The sequence below is a fragment of the Magnolia sinica genome, chromosome 9 (assembly GCF_029962835.1).
Source record: "Magnolia sinica isolate HGM2019 chromosome 9, MsV1, whole genome shotgun sequence".
Classification (NCBI taxonomy): Eukaryota; Viridiplantae; Streptophyta; class Magnoliopsida; order Magnoliales; family Magnoliaceae; genus Magnolia; species Magnolia sinica.
The window spans coordinates 63,240,483-63,256,050 of NC_080581.1; the positions used below are offsets into that span (position 1 = coordinate 63,240,483).

At 37.0% G+C, this 15,568-nt stretch overlaps 1 protein-coding gene across 2 annotated transcripts; it reads left to right on the top strand.

The window, feature by feature from the left end:
* The first annotated feature begins 8,550 nt into the window (after nucleotides 1-8,550).
* Nucleotides 8,551-11,428, top strand: LOC131256371 (uncharacterized protein ycf45-like). Of its 2 annotated transcripts, none has more exons than XR_009176777.1 (4): nucleotides 8,551-8,628; nucleotides 9,068-9,451; nucleotides 10,182-10,264; nucleotides 10,431-10,952. XR_009176777.1 is itself a non-coding variant. In XM_058257304.1 (4 exons), exons 2-4 carry the CDS (start codon nucleotides 10,193-10,195, stop codon nucleotides 11,057-11,059), a joined length of 306 nt encoding a protein of 101 aa, XP_058113287.1. In that variant the 5' UTR covers nucleotides 8,879-9,451; nucleotides 10,182-10,192; the 3' UTR covers nucleotides 11,060-11,428. The 2 variants fall into 2 exon arrangements, 1 of the variants encoding a protein (XP_058113287.1); XM_058257304.1 differs by lacking the exon at nucleotides 8,551-8,628 and adding an exon at nucleotides 10,970-11,428 and having other exon boundaries at nucleotides 8,879-9,451; nucleotides 10,431-10,574.
* Nucleotides 11,429-15,568: the final 4,140 nt, after the last annotated feature.

Consider the following 15,568-nt stretch of genomic DNA (forward strand, 5'->3'; position numbering starts at 1 on the left):
AAAGATAATTTTATGAATTAGTTTTATACTTGCGCTGTGAACTCTGATGTTGTAATAAACCTCCCATCATGAGGGCATTTGATTTTATTTTTTTTACTCTGGTGAAATAATTAGTACAGTTGATTTTATTATTGTGAATATTACCTTCATGAATGTATCTGGATGTGATCCAAATGAAAAAAAAAAGTATGATTTTCCCAAAGCATCTAATTTATACATCATTAACACTCAGTTTCCTTGGGCACGAGTACGAACTCTGGCTGTGAAAATTCGGGATGTTACATTTCCATTGATGTATATATATGTTGTGTAAAGTCACTATAACTATTTTGGTTGGTGCTTTACCTTGTTATCTCTTGAATATGAATGTGCCAAAACACGAACAAAAATGTCATTAGTCTTTGTTAATGAAGGACTTCGTTTGTCACATGATCTATTGAATTTTTCCATGTCGTAAATCCTAAAGGACTGATATGGTCCGTCGAAAATAATGACAGATCATATTCGCCGCAAAACTTAAAAGTACACCCATCAAAAAAATCAATTGCTTTTAAACTTCTGAAAGTAATGACAAATTTGGTTCGTCATTAAAATTTCTGCAAAAATTAAAAAACTAGCTTTTACATTTGTTATTTTTTAAAATTTGTTACACCTAATAACATATTTATACACATCAAAATCGTTATATGAAGGTATATATGACCTTTCAAATGCTTGGATTGTAAAAACTCATAGAATATCTATACACTTCAAAGTCATAATATATAGGCAAGAAAGCTTATCTGAATCATGTGTATATGTTCACTTGGCAGTCCATTGGTAAAATTTCTGTTTAAAAAATAATAATAATAAAATAAAATAAAATAAAAAATTGTTTACATTTGTTCTTTTTTTGAAATTTTTGCACCTAATAGCATATCTATGCACATCAAAATCATAATATGAAGGCATATATGACCATTCAAATGCATATATCGTAAAACCTCATAATATCTATATACATCGAAATCATATTATAAAAGCAATAAAGCATATATGAATCATGTGTTGTTCACTTGGGCAACCCGTCGGAACAATCTAAACTATCCATGCCATATATATATATATATATATATATATATATATATATATATATATAGTAAACAACCAACAGCAGATACTAACAAAATCTTGTACGAGAGTTGAAAGTATATGAAATCATCTAATAACAGACAACTAACTTGTGACATCTCTCACCTGATGAGCTCTAACATGTGAAAAAGCTAAAAGTATATAAAACCAACCACTAGCAGACCATAGTCTCAATGCTTCTCGCGATTCCCTTTATGTTTATCGGATATATCTGTAACAAAAGAATGTTTTAAGCAACAAACCCATTAGGTTGGGTTTGGGTGCACAAATAAATTCAATTATGAATATTTAGGAAATGACAAAAGTTAATGATGGTCCCTTTATTTAAGAGCTTTACCTTTTCTAGCCTGTTTTGGAGGGCAAGGAGTTGCACCTCATAGTCATCTCATCTAAATTCAATAAATAAATAAAAGAACTCCCAACCCTCAACAACTTCATTGATCCCATATCTTTCAATGCCATATATAACCAAATCACAAATCACAAATCATCATTATATCACATATGAAACTTAAAATCCTTATGTTTCTAGTGAAAATTAATATTATTATTTGTCACACTACCTTATGTGATAAGGACTAGGCACATTTAAGTGAGTCTTTTCTTTTATAAAGCATTCGATCTGAACTTATCAATGACATGATACATATTCTCCATAGAGATCAACAAGTAAGCTTAGCTTAATTTTGTATACAGAAGTACCTGAACTTTTCTCCACATATTGGAATCAGTCTTCTGACCATAGGTCTTCGCCTTCATTTCGACTTTTTCCTTTATAGGTGCTTTCACCTTCTCATATGTTAGCAAATCCATCAACTAGGCCTGTCCTACAAAATCCAGAATGTACAGCATGAGTACCTATTTTACAATCCAAAAAAAAAGAAAAAAAATTTGTTAAAAAAAAAAATCAAAAACAAAACAAAAGACAATGAACGAAATATTAAAAACAAAATAAATGAGCTGTAAGATTTCAGCCGCATATGAGCTGTTTATAAGATGGGCGCCTGTTTATGTGTTGTCACTTGAAAATTAGACATTTTCTATCTTTAGGTGGGCCCTCCTGTACAACTCAATTGGACCACACCATAGGAAGTTGTGGGGACAATGAGGTCCACCGTTGAAACCATCCTAGGGCCCACCATGATGATTATTTTCCATCCAATCTATTCAAACTTCTCATTTTTTTTAAATGCCAATATTTTCAACTTACAAAGGTTTTTTCAAAGTGCAAAAATTGTTTTTCCAAATGTCAAAATTTTATAACATTTCAGTTATTTTTAAATATCAATTATTTTCAAATTTTTATTTTTTCTCAGACATTGTTAATTTTTTTTAAACTTTTGAACTTTGTTTTTTAAAATTATAGTTTTTAAACTTCTTCTAAAAATATCAACTTTTACCAAAATTTAATTTATTTCAAAACTATCAACTTTATTCAAACTTCTCGATTTTTTATTTTTTTTAATGTCTTTTTGTTTTTTCAAAATCCTGATTTTTATTTAATCAAAATTCTTTTCAAAATCTCAATTTTTCTCAAACATTATCATCTTTTCCTAAACTTCTCAACATTTCGTGTCAAAATCATAATTTTTTAAAACTTCTGAATTTTCTTTTTCAAGATAATTTTTCATCAAAATTTAGATTTATTTTTAATCTTATGTTTTTTATAATTTACTTCCTTTTTTAAAATCTCTATTTAAAAATAAAAAATAAAAATTTACCACGTAAGGGATTTTCCATGTGATATTGCCAAGCATTTAAAAATCGTTTTTCATGCAAAAATAAACAAAAAATCCCCTCAATTGATACAAAAAGAAAAAGAAAAATTTTTTTTGATGGATTTAATCCATTCATTAAAAAAAAAAAAAAATCATATTGAAGTTTAGGGCAAAAGTTACTAATTCTATTAAAAATAACTTCTTTAACTAAAATAAAGTTCAAATTTCCATCTAATTCTACAACAACAACAATAATAATAATGAGGTTTAGGCAAAGGGTATAAATTTGGCAAGATTGTGATAGACCATGATCCATCGCGCAATGATGAAAAGTCTGTCATTAAATGTTGAAATACGAAAAGTTGGTGGAATGTTTTGTGGATATGGTATGTCGAAAAAAATTAATCTGTGATAGATTCTATCCGTTGTAAAAATCCCGCCCAGATTCTTGAGGGCAGGACTCCATGAATTAGCAACAGACTTTTTCTCACTTTTATGAAGGACTGTTTGTCGTAAAATTTTGCAACGGATAGGATCCATTGTTAAACATATTTTATTTTTATTTTTTTAGTGACGGAAAAGTTCTATCATAAAAGCAAGCATTTCTATGTCATTCTTTCATTGTTCTGGTGCAGTGAGGTTTCTATAGCTGAATTGGTCAGTGTACTACCTTGGATGCCCTAAGATTATCCTATACCTGTCTTAGTCAGTGCACTACCTTAGATGTTTCCTTAATAGTATGTGTGAACATGTGATTGATAAGTGAATATTCAAAGGGATGATTAGTTAAAGTTGATTCATAGAAACCATTACATGTATTGCATATCTTGTACTGTAATTTAAGATAGTCTTTTATTTTATTTCAACTTTATTTTATTAATTGTATAAATTCATTGTTCTTTAGATGTTGGGTCAATATGATACCATGAGTTGTTATGCTCACTCCTAGTTAGACAGCTTTGTAAGTGCAGAGTTGAAGTATTTCGTGCAAGCTATATATTACTACTACTTTCTATTTTTATTTTTATTTTTAATTAGGTTTAGTTAGGATTTACATGTTATATTGTTAACTAAGTTTAGCTCGAATTTGAATATTAATGTAATAGATAATTTCCAAAGAACCAAGGACTTATAGTGGGTGTTATATCAATGAGCAAAAACTTCAGTAGTTTTTCCCTTAGTTGGCTTTGAACGTCTTTTGAAATGGATGAATTATATGAATTGCAATTTAATTTGATTATTTACATCTCATGAGCTTGGGATTCAAGTCTTGGATAATCCTATCCAAGTACTCGAATTTTGGGGCATGACAAACGAACTCAAAGACAATTTTTTGGATGGCTAGGATTAAAAGAATTGGCGAGAAAGTTTAATTTAGAGTCTAACGTGCAATATAGATTCCAATGACTATAATTTTGTAACCAGTTATCCGTTTTATTTATATAATATTTTGTTGGAAAGCTTTCAGTCAGCTTTAAATCCTAGCCAATGCCCAAAGGCAATTGACTCTCAAACAACTTCATAAAATTCAATCATTTTACGGGTCAAAGTTGGATTTAAGTAAGCATTTAATAGTTTTTGGAAGTTATGGATTTTATTATTTTTAATTATTTTAGGGTTTAAACAACATGAAAATAAGGTAATGAATTTGTTTTCAGTCTTCTAGGAGATTTTGGGTATGGTTTGCTGTATTAATATTCTTAAAATGATTATTAGTCATAAAAAGTTTATAATTTCCTAAAACTTACAAACTTTGCTTTTATGAGTTAGAGAAATGATCTTAGTGGCCTATGTGCAAGGGAACCTTCCCATGCACATAGCTGCATCTAAAGTGATCATTTAGTCTATATTACTTGTCTTCGATTCCAACGGAAAAATCATAGCAGTTGAATGGTCATAAACATCTAAACTTAAATCATCTATGAATGATCATGTCCACCTATTTTTTCATGTCACTAATAGGCTTGTTTGGATTATCTGATTAGTATGATTTTTTCTTTTCAAAGCATGGTAAGAATAGAGTACAAAGCCTAACAAATCGATGGATGGTCCAAATCTTTGATGTGGATTTCAATGAGCTGAAATCCAACTACACAGATGGAAAGGTTCCCCTACACTTAGCCTTTTAAAAAAGAAAAAAGGAATATGTCTTTGTTCATTTCAAAAAAATTCCCACCTTTATAGTTGGGCACCCCTTTACATAAAATAGGGGTCCACCATGACACGCATCAAATAATTACAAAAAGATTACAGAATGAGGGGGTTACCTCATCTGAATTGATCCCAAACCAACCTTATCAAGAAAGATCCTTGAACCTGATGAGGAAGCTCTGAGAGACGATCGAACCAAGCACAAGATTGAGAAGCGCTCCCTAACCAGGCCATTAAATCCACCGGCGAGTTCCCTTCCCTTAGAACATGCACAAATTTGATTTGACAACTACGCTGCAACTGATGAATCCTATATAACCACATCTTCCATTTCCAACCTGGCTTAGCCACTTCATTGAGCAAATCAACAACTAGTCTGAAATCCAATTCTAAAATGATTTAACTGTAACCCCTTCGAATTCTAAGTGCAAGGCCATCATGCACTGTACGCAATTCTGCAATGGTATTAGAACCAACCCCATAACCTACTGAAAATGTAAAATGAAAATTGCCCATCTCCCCTCTGCATATTCCACCCCCTACCGATTTGCTTGGATTACCTCTGGCCGACCCATCAACATTAATTTTGACCCATCCAGACGATGGCCTCTCCCATCTAATCAGAACTGTTCGACCACGAGTTCTAGTGTCAATTGGCGAGACAACACCTTCCCTTTTAGAATCCTTCCACCTTGACCCAAGCGCACATCCCTGGTTGCTAGAACTGTTAAGAAGTGCGTCCCACCACCTGATTTTGGTAAGAACTCGATCACAAGATACCGGCACACAGTCAAAAACTGTAGCATTGTGAGCTTTCCATATCTCCCATATTACAATGCACGGAATAAGCATTTGGTTCATCGATTTGTCCTGCTTAGAAGAGATAGCCGCCCACCAGTGAAAAAGTTGTGCTTCAACTGATATAGCTGTCATTACACTGATTCCAAACCATCTGCCAACAACTCGCCATACTATCTGAGCTACGCTGCTGTTGATGAACAGATGAAGTAGAGTCTCAATGACATGGGGCTGGGATCCATGAAAGGCACAACATACACATCTAGATGCAATATGGACACCCTGGGATTGAACTACACTATCCACCGGGACCACGTTATGAAGCACCTTCCAGAGGAGAAGCCAGATTTTGGGTGGCAGTTTAGCATGCCAAACCCATTTTGACCAGCTCCGACCCGGACTTGGAACCCTGCTTAATGACCACACTGATTTAACTGAGAAATCCCCTAAAGTTGTGAATGGCCAAATTGGCATGTTAGCACCCTCTGAGATGCAATACCCTGCCTGAAACACGTGATCTATAACTTTCGGAGGGAGGCAAAGGAAAGCAGCTGAAGGGGGGGGGCGGGCGGTGAGGACCACAGGGACTGAGCACCTGACGCACCTGTGCATCCAGCAAGCCAACTGGCACCTCTGCTTTAGCCAGCTGCGCTACAGAGGGCCCAGACCAGTCCAATTCGTCTTCCAAAAATTGCAGTTGTCGGCACCTATTTTCCATTGAACTCGGGATTCCACCATAGGAATGAGTTCCCTGATTCTCTTCCACAGGGGAGACGATAACCGCCTTGATCGAGCTAAAGCACCTGGGGACAAGTCGTGGTGATACTTAGCCGTCATGAAAGATTTCCAAACATTGCCCTCCTGCCCAAATTTAATTGACCAAGCCACTTCAAGATGAAAAGCTCCCCTACACTTAGCTTGCTAGATCTAGATTAGTACTATATAAGTTTTTTTTTTTTTTTTTTTAGATGGGATTTTATTACTAGGTTCATATAGACAAAATGGTAACCAAAAGGGCCCTAAAAGTCCCAATGAGTTCTAGAATTGGTTTTTTCAGAAATTTTCTAGCAGCGAAACCTAGCAACTGTAGCTGCCTCAGTCGAAATGATTGTGGACTCATCATCTCTTACATAGAATTATATAATGTCTATTCTCGAAGACTAACTACTTGAAGATTAACAATTAATTCTCTTACATAGAATTATATAATGTCTATTCTTTTCAGATGCTCTTTTTTCCAGCTCAAATCAACACTATTTCAGGGTTTGAAATGTGCTTTTCTAGTGGTTAGGGTTTTGATCTTTGCAGAAAGGGCGCTTTGGTTTTCTGGATTTCTTCTTCTTCTTCTTCTCATGCATGGTGTGAGTTGAAAGAGAAGGGGAAGAAGAGCAATGGAAGGAGACGAGCATCATGTTCTGATAGCTTGTGTTGTTTCGGCGACGCTTTTCTCCGTTCTGAGTTGTCTATCTGTTTCCATACTCTGGGCTGTGAATTGGCGCCCATGGCGAATTTACAAGTATGGTCCCCCCCGGGTATATTCCAATTCATCCATGCGATTATGTGTGTCATTTTTAAAGCCATATCTCATTCTGTGACTTGATTTGTGTCCATCCGCATTGGCCAAATGCATAATGCTGACGATCTTCATGACCTATTTTATTGTTGTTGCTTCCAAGGTAATATTCCCCCTCTCTTAACTCTAGCTCAATTTCAGTGGCTGAGTCTGTAATTTTTAAGATCCATGTGCCTGGCGATATTGCGCAGTATTTTGGTTGACCTTACATGGATTTTTTAAATTTGAAACTGAGGGCAAAATGCCTCAAGGATGGGCATTTAGGTGCCATGACATTTATTTTTAGCTTTAAGAGCAAGAAAATGCCTCTTGGATAGGCATTTAGGTGCGTTTACTCCAATTTTTACCTCGACAAGTGGGAATATGCCACAAGGATACAAATTTACATGCCGGCATATTGATTTTTAGCTTGAAAAGTGACGAAAATGCATCAAGGAAATGCATTTAGCTTCACTTACATGATTTTTATCTTGAAAAGATGTCACATTTTCATCAAGGATGGGCACTTAGGTTCCCTTACATAAATTTTTTATCCTGAACAGTGGGTTAAATGCATCAAGGATAGGCATTTACATGCCCTTGCCAGAATTTTTAACTTGAATAGAGAGCAAAATGCCTCAAGAATAGCCTGTGGCTTTACCATGATTTTTATCTTGAAAAGTAGGCAAAACACTACAAGGATGGGCATTTAGGCACCCTTATTTGAATTTTTACCCTGAAAAGTGGAATAATGCTTTAAGGATAGGCATTTGTGTGTGTGTGTGTATGTGTGTGTGTGTGTGTGTGTGTGTGTTTTTGTGGTTTGGTTTGGCTACTAATGTTCAGTACTTCAATACGATAAGTTGTTTCTGTAATGCTTGATATGTATTAATACTTTATCTATGTTTGAATGCAATATGCTCATTCAAAGTGAAACAGTTATTTAGAGTGTAGGCTCAAGAGGAGGTCCACAATGCTTCACCGAGGAGTTTACATAGGTCCATGATCAAAGCTGCCCAACAGGTGCAGGTGTAGGTCACAATCCTGCCTTCCCTACCCAAAAATCAATTCAGTCTAACTCTTATCATTTGATAAGCCATATATATATATACATTAAATGTTGACTATCCATTTCTTTAGCATACATTTAGCTCACCTAGTTTGACACCAACCTGATTCTTGGACCTGGGCATATTTTCTAGGTGAAGTTTGCTAAGCCCACACATGGGTAGAGCCTTCTGCAATACCATACAGCCACATGTACCAATATAACATAAGGTGCGAGAACAGAACTTTCCATTCAAATGTTGCACCAATTGCAAAAGTAGTGTTTTCCCAACATGAAATAAAAATAGATGCACAAGACATTGAACACAAGCTATCTTTTCTGTCCATTTGGTGCATTTGTTTAGCTTTTCCAAATCTACCAATCTATGGGTCACACATTGTAATATCTTACTGGTTGGATGTTTTTGAGTGCTCAAAAATAGTTGGACAACAAGTTTTAGAAAGGCCCACTATTCAATGGTTGGGATCATAATGTGGGGTAATTTGAAGATAATTCTCACGTTTGAAATGTCCATGCCATATTTCGCATTTTACTCTAGTGTTACAAACTTGAGATTTAAAACTTTCTGAAAGAAAGTTGATAATTGAATACTATCTGTTTTGGAGGCTATGTATTGCTGATTTTGTTCAGGCCATGACTGTCCAACAGGTTTGAGGCACCTATGGATCTAAAGAACGAGCGGGAAAGATTAATATTTGAACAAAAGTATGGGGAAGCATTCACTTCAGCCCATGAATTTTTGGATGTTTATTTGGTTTTTAGATAATGCAGATTTTGTTTAGTTTTTCAGAGTTTATAATTGAGAAGATAATCATGTGCTCTTGAAGTATTCTCTCTCTCTCTCTCTCTCTCTCTCTCTCTCTCTCTCTCTCTCTCTCTCTTTTATGACATCTCATCCTTATCTTTTTCTATATTTTTGTTCTTTAATTTTGCTGCATAACTTTTCTGTATGATGATATTCGTTGTAGGAAGCTATTCGTTGGGGTACTGATTCTTAAAACTACTGCTCATCCAAACACCATATATGTGCAGGTTGCTTTTTCTTTTTCTTTAATTCTTTTTGGGGTTGGATTTGCTTTCTTTTTCTTTTTTCTCATGTGGGATCTCTGTTTCTTTTCAGAAAAAAGTTGTTTAATTTGTATTTTCCATTTGTTTGGGATTTTTTTTTTTTTGGATTTCTTTGCTAAGTTTTTCCAGCCGTTATTGGAATGTTGGTTTCTGGTTCTTATAACGTTTTGGAGTTTTCTTTTAGAAGAAAAGAGGAATAAGAGACAAAAATCTATTTTTTATTTTATATATATATATATATATATATATATATATATATATATATATATATATATATATATACTTTTTAAGAAAAATACTGTTTGCAAAAGTCTAATAAAAAAAATGGTTTTTGGGATTTTTAGAGAGCTTGAAAGAAAGAGAAGCAGAGAAAACAAAGCAATGCGAGTTTTTATTTTTGATTACAAGTGGGTGATGCTAACAAGGATCATGAGTGTCGAACACAATGAAGTTAGGAAAAACACATGCTGTAGTTATATAACACATGCACAAATCGACACATCACATTTTAATGCAACTTGGTTATCAAGGCAATGGTTAATCACATTTTGATGCTGTATGGTTATCTGGAGCATTTTTTATATGAATAGTAACTTTGTTACTGAAAAATGTGGATCTTTAACATTGATTAGAAAAGTGCTTATATTTTTTAACAAAACCAGATGGTTATTGGTCTTGTACATTTAATAGTTAGGAGTTTTGTCTATGGCGGCACAAAAACAAAGAGCAAATCTGGGACTAGACCTGAGTCAGCAATGGAATTTGAACATCCGACAGGTGAGAAACCTCGTTTGGGGATCGACTGATGAGCCATTCTGATTATGCACACACTTGTATTAAGTTGGATGTTGGATTTGTTCAATGAATATAGCTTTTGGGCTGCAAGCTTGAGACAACGATTTCTACAATTTATTCGGTTTGACTTGAGTTAATTTATATCCAGGTTGGGGGAGTTGAGACTGTTACTCTTGGAGATGATGAAGCCCATGCTAGAGGTTGTCAGAAAAGCATTCTTGAGAGAAAAGCTCTTCTAACCTTCCATTTTCTGATTGAAATGAGGGAAAGGAAATATTGGGTCATGCATCGGGTACGCCAACAATTGGGACCACAATTTGGATGGCCTGGAGTGACATCCATTCATGCCGCATGTAGGCTAGATCAGTCTTCTCCACCATTTGAAGCAAATGGTGGAAAATACAGTTGTGTAGACCATAAAGAAAACATGCCTTCAAACTTTGATATTCTCAGCATCTATGTACTCTATTTACATTTCATTCATTTGCACTCTATTTATGAAATATTAGCTCCAGATATAGGTCTTTTCCTATCTAAAAGTAAAAGAACTCATGTTATATGTTTGTCATTGGCTCATTGCACACATTTGTTCAAAATATTTCAAGACATGATCATGGGTGATAATCCTTGCATCTTATATGATTCTTTTAATCTATGCATCTTATATTATTCTTTTATTCTATGCAGACTGAAAGGAGTGTTGATATGTTGCTCCATGGTAAAAAGCACTTGGTTGAGGTAATGATATCAAAACCTTTGTACCCAGCACTACTTTAAGCATTTACTTTAAACATATGGCTAGAATAGGCTTTTGACAAATTGTTTGAAAACTAGGAATGTAGATTCACCTTGGTTGACGGATGAGTCAAAACTTGATCATGGGTATAAGTGAAGGTACAATTACTAATTGTTATATTGGTTCCCATTAATAAGGAGATTGATAAATCATAAACATGCCTTAAACACGTAAGGTTGTCCCTGAACAAATTTCTCAGGCCAACATCACATTTTTGCCTTATTTTCTATGGCCTTCATCAAATTGATGCGTAAGTCGGAATATGATGAAATATATTACATAACAGGTGTATATTAGGAAGGATATGATCAAATATATTGTAACAGGTGTATATCAGGTCTATATCAAGAATTTTGTGCTGGAATAAAAAAAAAGAAAAAAAAAAGAGACTTTTACCTACGAAAATTGTCGTAGGTAAAAGTTCTGTAAGTATTTTCATCTACGAAACTATTCGTAGGTATAAGTTTTGTAAGTATTTTTACCTCTAATTTTATTCATAGTTAAAAGTTCTATAAATATTTTTTGCTACAAAACAATTCGTAGGTATATGTTTTGTAAATATTTTTATCCACGGAAATATTCGTACGTAAAAGTTTTGTAAAATTTTTAGCTATGAAAATGTTCGTAGGTAAAAGTTTTCTAAGTATTTTTAACTACGAATATATTCGGGGGTAAAAGTGTTGTAATACTTTTTAGCTACGAAAATCTTGGTAGGGAAAAGTTTTGTAAATATTTTTAGCTACGAAAATATTCGTAGGTAAAAGTTTTGTAATAAATTTTCCCTACAAAAAATTTGTAGGTAAAAGTGTTGTAAATATTTTTAGCTACGAAAATATTCGTAGGTACAAGTCTTGTAAATATTTTAATATATTCGTGGGTAAAAGTCTTGTAATACTTTTTAGCTACGAAAATCTTAGTAGGGAAAAGTTTTGTAAATATTTTTAGCTACGGAAATATTCGTAGGTAAAAGTTTTGTAATAATTTTTGCCTATGAAAAATTTGTAGGTTTTTTCGTTAGTAAAAGTTTTTCCCCTCGGTCTTTTAGCGACGAATTTACCGACAAAAATTTTCGTCGGTAAAACTTTTTGCCTACGAAAAAAAGGCTTTTAGCGATGAAAATTTTTGTCGATAAAAGTGGCTTTTCTTATAGTGATACCAGGCTTGCCGCAGTTTCAGTTTGTCGCCGAGACTAGAGGAGAGCCGTTATCTTGTTTGATGTCCTGTGCAGTCGAGGAGCCCGTTGCCTTGTGTAGCGATCAGTTGCCAGTGGTCTGTGATTTTCCCGATGTGTTTCAGGAGATTCTAGGATTGCCGTCGCGCCGTTATATTGAGTTCCAGATTGATCTTGTGCTTGTTACCGCGCTTATCTCGAAGGCCCCGTACCGTATGGCATCGATAGAGTTGCGTGAGCTGCAGCGACAGTTGGACGAGTTACATGAGTTAGGATTTATTCGTCCGAACACTTCACCTTGAGGAGCACTGGTACTTTTCATCAGGAAGAAGGATGGCTCGTTGAGGCTCTGCGTGGACTACCGCGAGCTCAACTGGGTCACGATTAAGAACAAGTACCCACTCCCGAGGATAGATGATTTGTTTGATCAGCTGCAGGGTGCGCAGTTCTTTTCGAAGATTGAACTGCGTTTTAGTTATCATCAGATTCATGTCCGAGAAGAGGACATCCTGAAGATGGCTTTCAGGACACGTTATGGTCATTTTGAGTTTTAGGTCATGTCCTTCAGACTGACCAATGCACCCGTGGTCTTCATGCAGTTGATGAACAAGGTCTTTTGTCCATATCTCGATCAATTTGTTGTGGTCTTGATCGATGACATTCTGATATATTCGAGGACCCGTGAGGACCATATGCAATATCTGGAGATCACTTTGCAGACCCTCCATGCCCACCAGCTGTATGTGAAGCTGGAGAAGTGCGAGCTCTAGCAGGAAGAGGTGAGATTCCTCGGTCACGTGGTGACGAGGGAGGGTGTTGTAGTAGACCCCTCGAAGATCGAGGCAGTGCGTCAGTGGGACCAGCCCACGACTGCGTCCAAGACACGTAGTTTCCTTGGTTTAGTGGGATACTATCGACATTTCATTAAAGGCTTCTCTCGTATTGCAGCCCCATTGACCAGGTTGACTCAGAAGGGCACAGATTTTGTTTGGACTGACGCTGTGAGTAGGCATTCATGGAGCTGAAAGACCGTCTGACGTTCGCTCCTGTCCTCACTCTTCCCTCTGGGAGTAATGGATTTATTGTATTTACCGATGCCTCACGTATTGGTTTAGGTGCTATCCTGATGCAGCATGGCAGGCTTGTAGCCTTCGCGTCTCGTCAGCTCAAGGTCCATGAGCTGAACTACCCTACGCACGATTTGGAGCTAGCAATAGTCGTCTTCGCACTGAAGGTGTGGAGACACTATCTCTATGGGGTCAGGTTTGAGCTCTTCTCTGACCACAAGAGTTTGAAGTATCTATTCTCTTAGTCCGAGCTGAACATGAGACAGAGACGCTGGATGGAGCTTCTAAAGGACTATGATTTTGACCTCCAGTACCACCCAGGTAAGGTAAATGTGATGACAGATGCCCTCAGCCGTCAGCCACGAGGCCTGGTGGCACACATGATGATTCAGGAGTGGAGGATGCTCGAGGATATAACAGAGTATGAATTTGATTTTGGTCTGCAGTCTTCTATCGTTCAGCTATCAAGCTTGTCGATTCAACCCTCTCTTATCGCAAGGGTGATCGAGGCTAGACAGACAGATGAGTCATTACAGGATTATCGAGCAGAGGCAGTATCTGAGAGTTAGACAGATTGGCAGATTGGTGCTGATGGTGGACTTCGCTTTAGAGGCCGATTATGTGTCCCAGATATTCCTGAGTTGCGCAGAGACCTTATGACCGAGGTACGTCGATCGTTATTTTCTATCCACCCTAGCTTGACGAAGATGTATCATGATATGAGGAGACAATATTTTTAGGCGGGGATGAAGCACCAGATTGCCAATTTTGAGGCCGAGTGTGACACGTGCCAGCATGTCAAGGCCGATCATTAGAGACCCCCTGATCTATTGCAGCCATTGAGTGTCCCGACGTGGAAGTGGGAGTACGTATCTACCGATTTTATCATGGGTTTGCCGAGGACTCAGCGCGGTTATGACACCATCTAGGTTATCATGGATCGTCTGATGAAGTCGGCACATTTCCTTGCGATTCGTGCGACTTGGCCTTTGGAGCGGCTTACGAGGTTATTCATTGAGGAGATTGTGAGACTGCACGGCGTTCCAGCCTCGATCATTTCTGACCTAGACCTGAGGTTCACGTCTCAGTTTTAGAGGAGCTTTCAGAGAGTGATGGGCACTGATTTGCAGCTCAGCACGACGTATCACCCGCAGACCGATGGCCAGACAAAGAGGGTCAATCAGATCCTTAAGGACATGCTTCGGGCCTGCGTGATTGACTTTAGGAGTAGTTGGGATGAGCATCTACGATTAGCTGAGTTTGCATACAACAACAACTATCAGGCGACCATTGGCATGGCTCTTTTTGAGGCATTATATGGCAAATCATGCATATCTCTGAGTTGTTGGACCAAGGTTGGAGAGTGGCGTCTCCTAGGTCCCTAGCTTGTGCAGTAGATGTCAAAGGTTATCGATATCATCAGGTAGAGGATGCGTACAGCTCAGAGCTGACAGAAGAGTTTTGCTGATCGCCGGCGCCATCCCTTAGAGTTTGATGCAGGGGACCATGTGTATCTCAAGGTCTCACCCATGAAGGGCGTAGATCGATTTAGAGTGAAGGGCAAGCTTGCCGCGAGATTCATAGGACCTTTCGAGATCACTAAGCGCATTAGCGTTGTGGCCTATCTGCTTGCCTTACCATCTCAGTTATCTGGCGTCCACAACATTTTTCACGTCTCTATGCTGAGGAAGTGTGTGTCAGACATAGTTCCTGTTATTGATTGGTAGCCGTTGGAGGTTCGATGAGACTCTTCTTACATTAAGCAGCCAGTTCATATCCTTGATCGGAAGGAGCAGGTCCTTCGAACCAAGGTCATTCCCTTGGTGAAAGTTCAGTGGGGTCACCATGCTGTTGATGAGGCATCTTCGGAGCGTGAGGACGAGATTCAACAGTGCTATTCCCATCTCTTTGATGATTGATTATATGATGTGTAAGGCCCGTATCCTAGTCCGTACTGTTCAGTCAATTCTCGCGATCCTTCCTGTCGAATTCCGGCAACCTACGACCTATAATCAACGTTTACGTATGACCCTAAGTCGTATCCCGTAGATTTGAATCGGCTTAATCCGAGACTTATACCATTGCGACTGCACCATCATAGTGGTTCCAACGCCTCGTCTTACATACCGATCCGATACCCAGGCCAGGAGATGTGGGCCTGCGTTCGGTTCGAGGAAAACGTCGCGCGTTATAAAACCCAAGAGAATCTCTAAATTATGTCACCTCAATCCATCAATCAATCCCATCAAGGG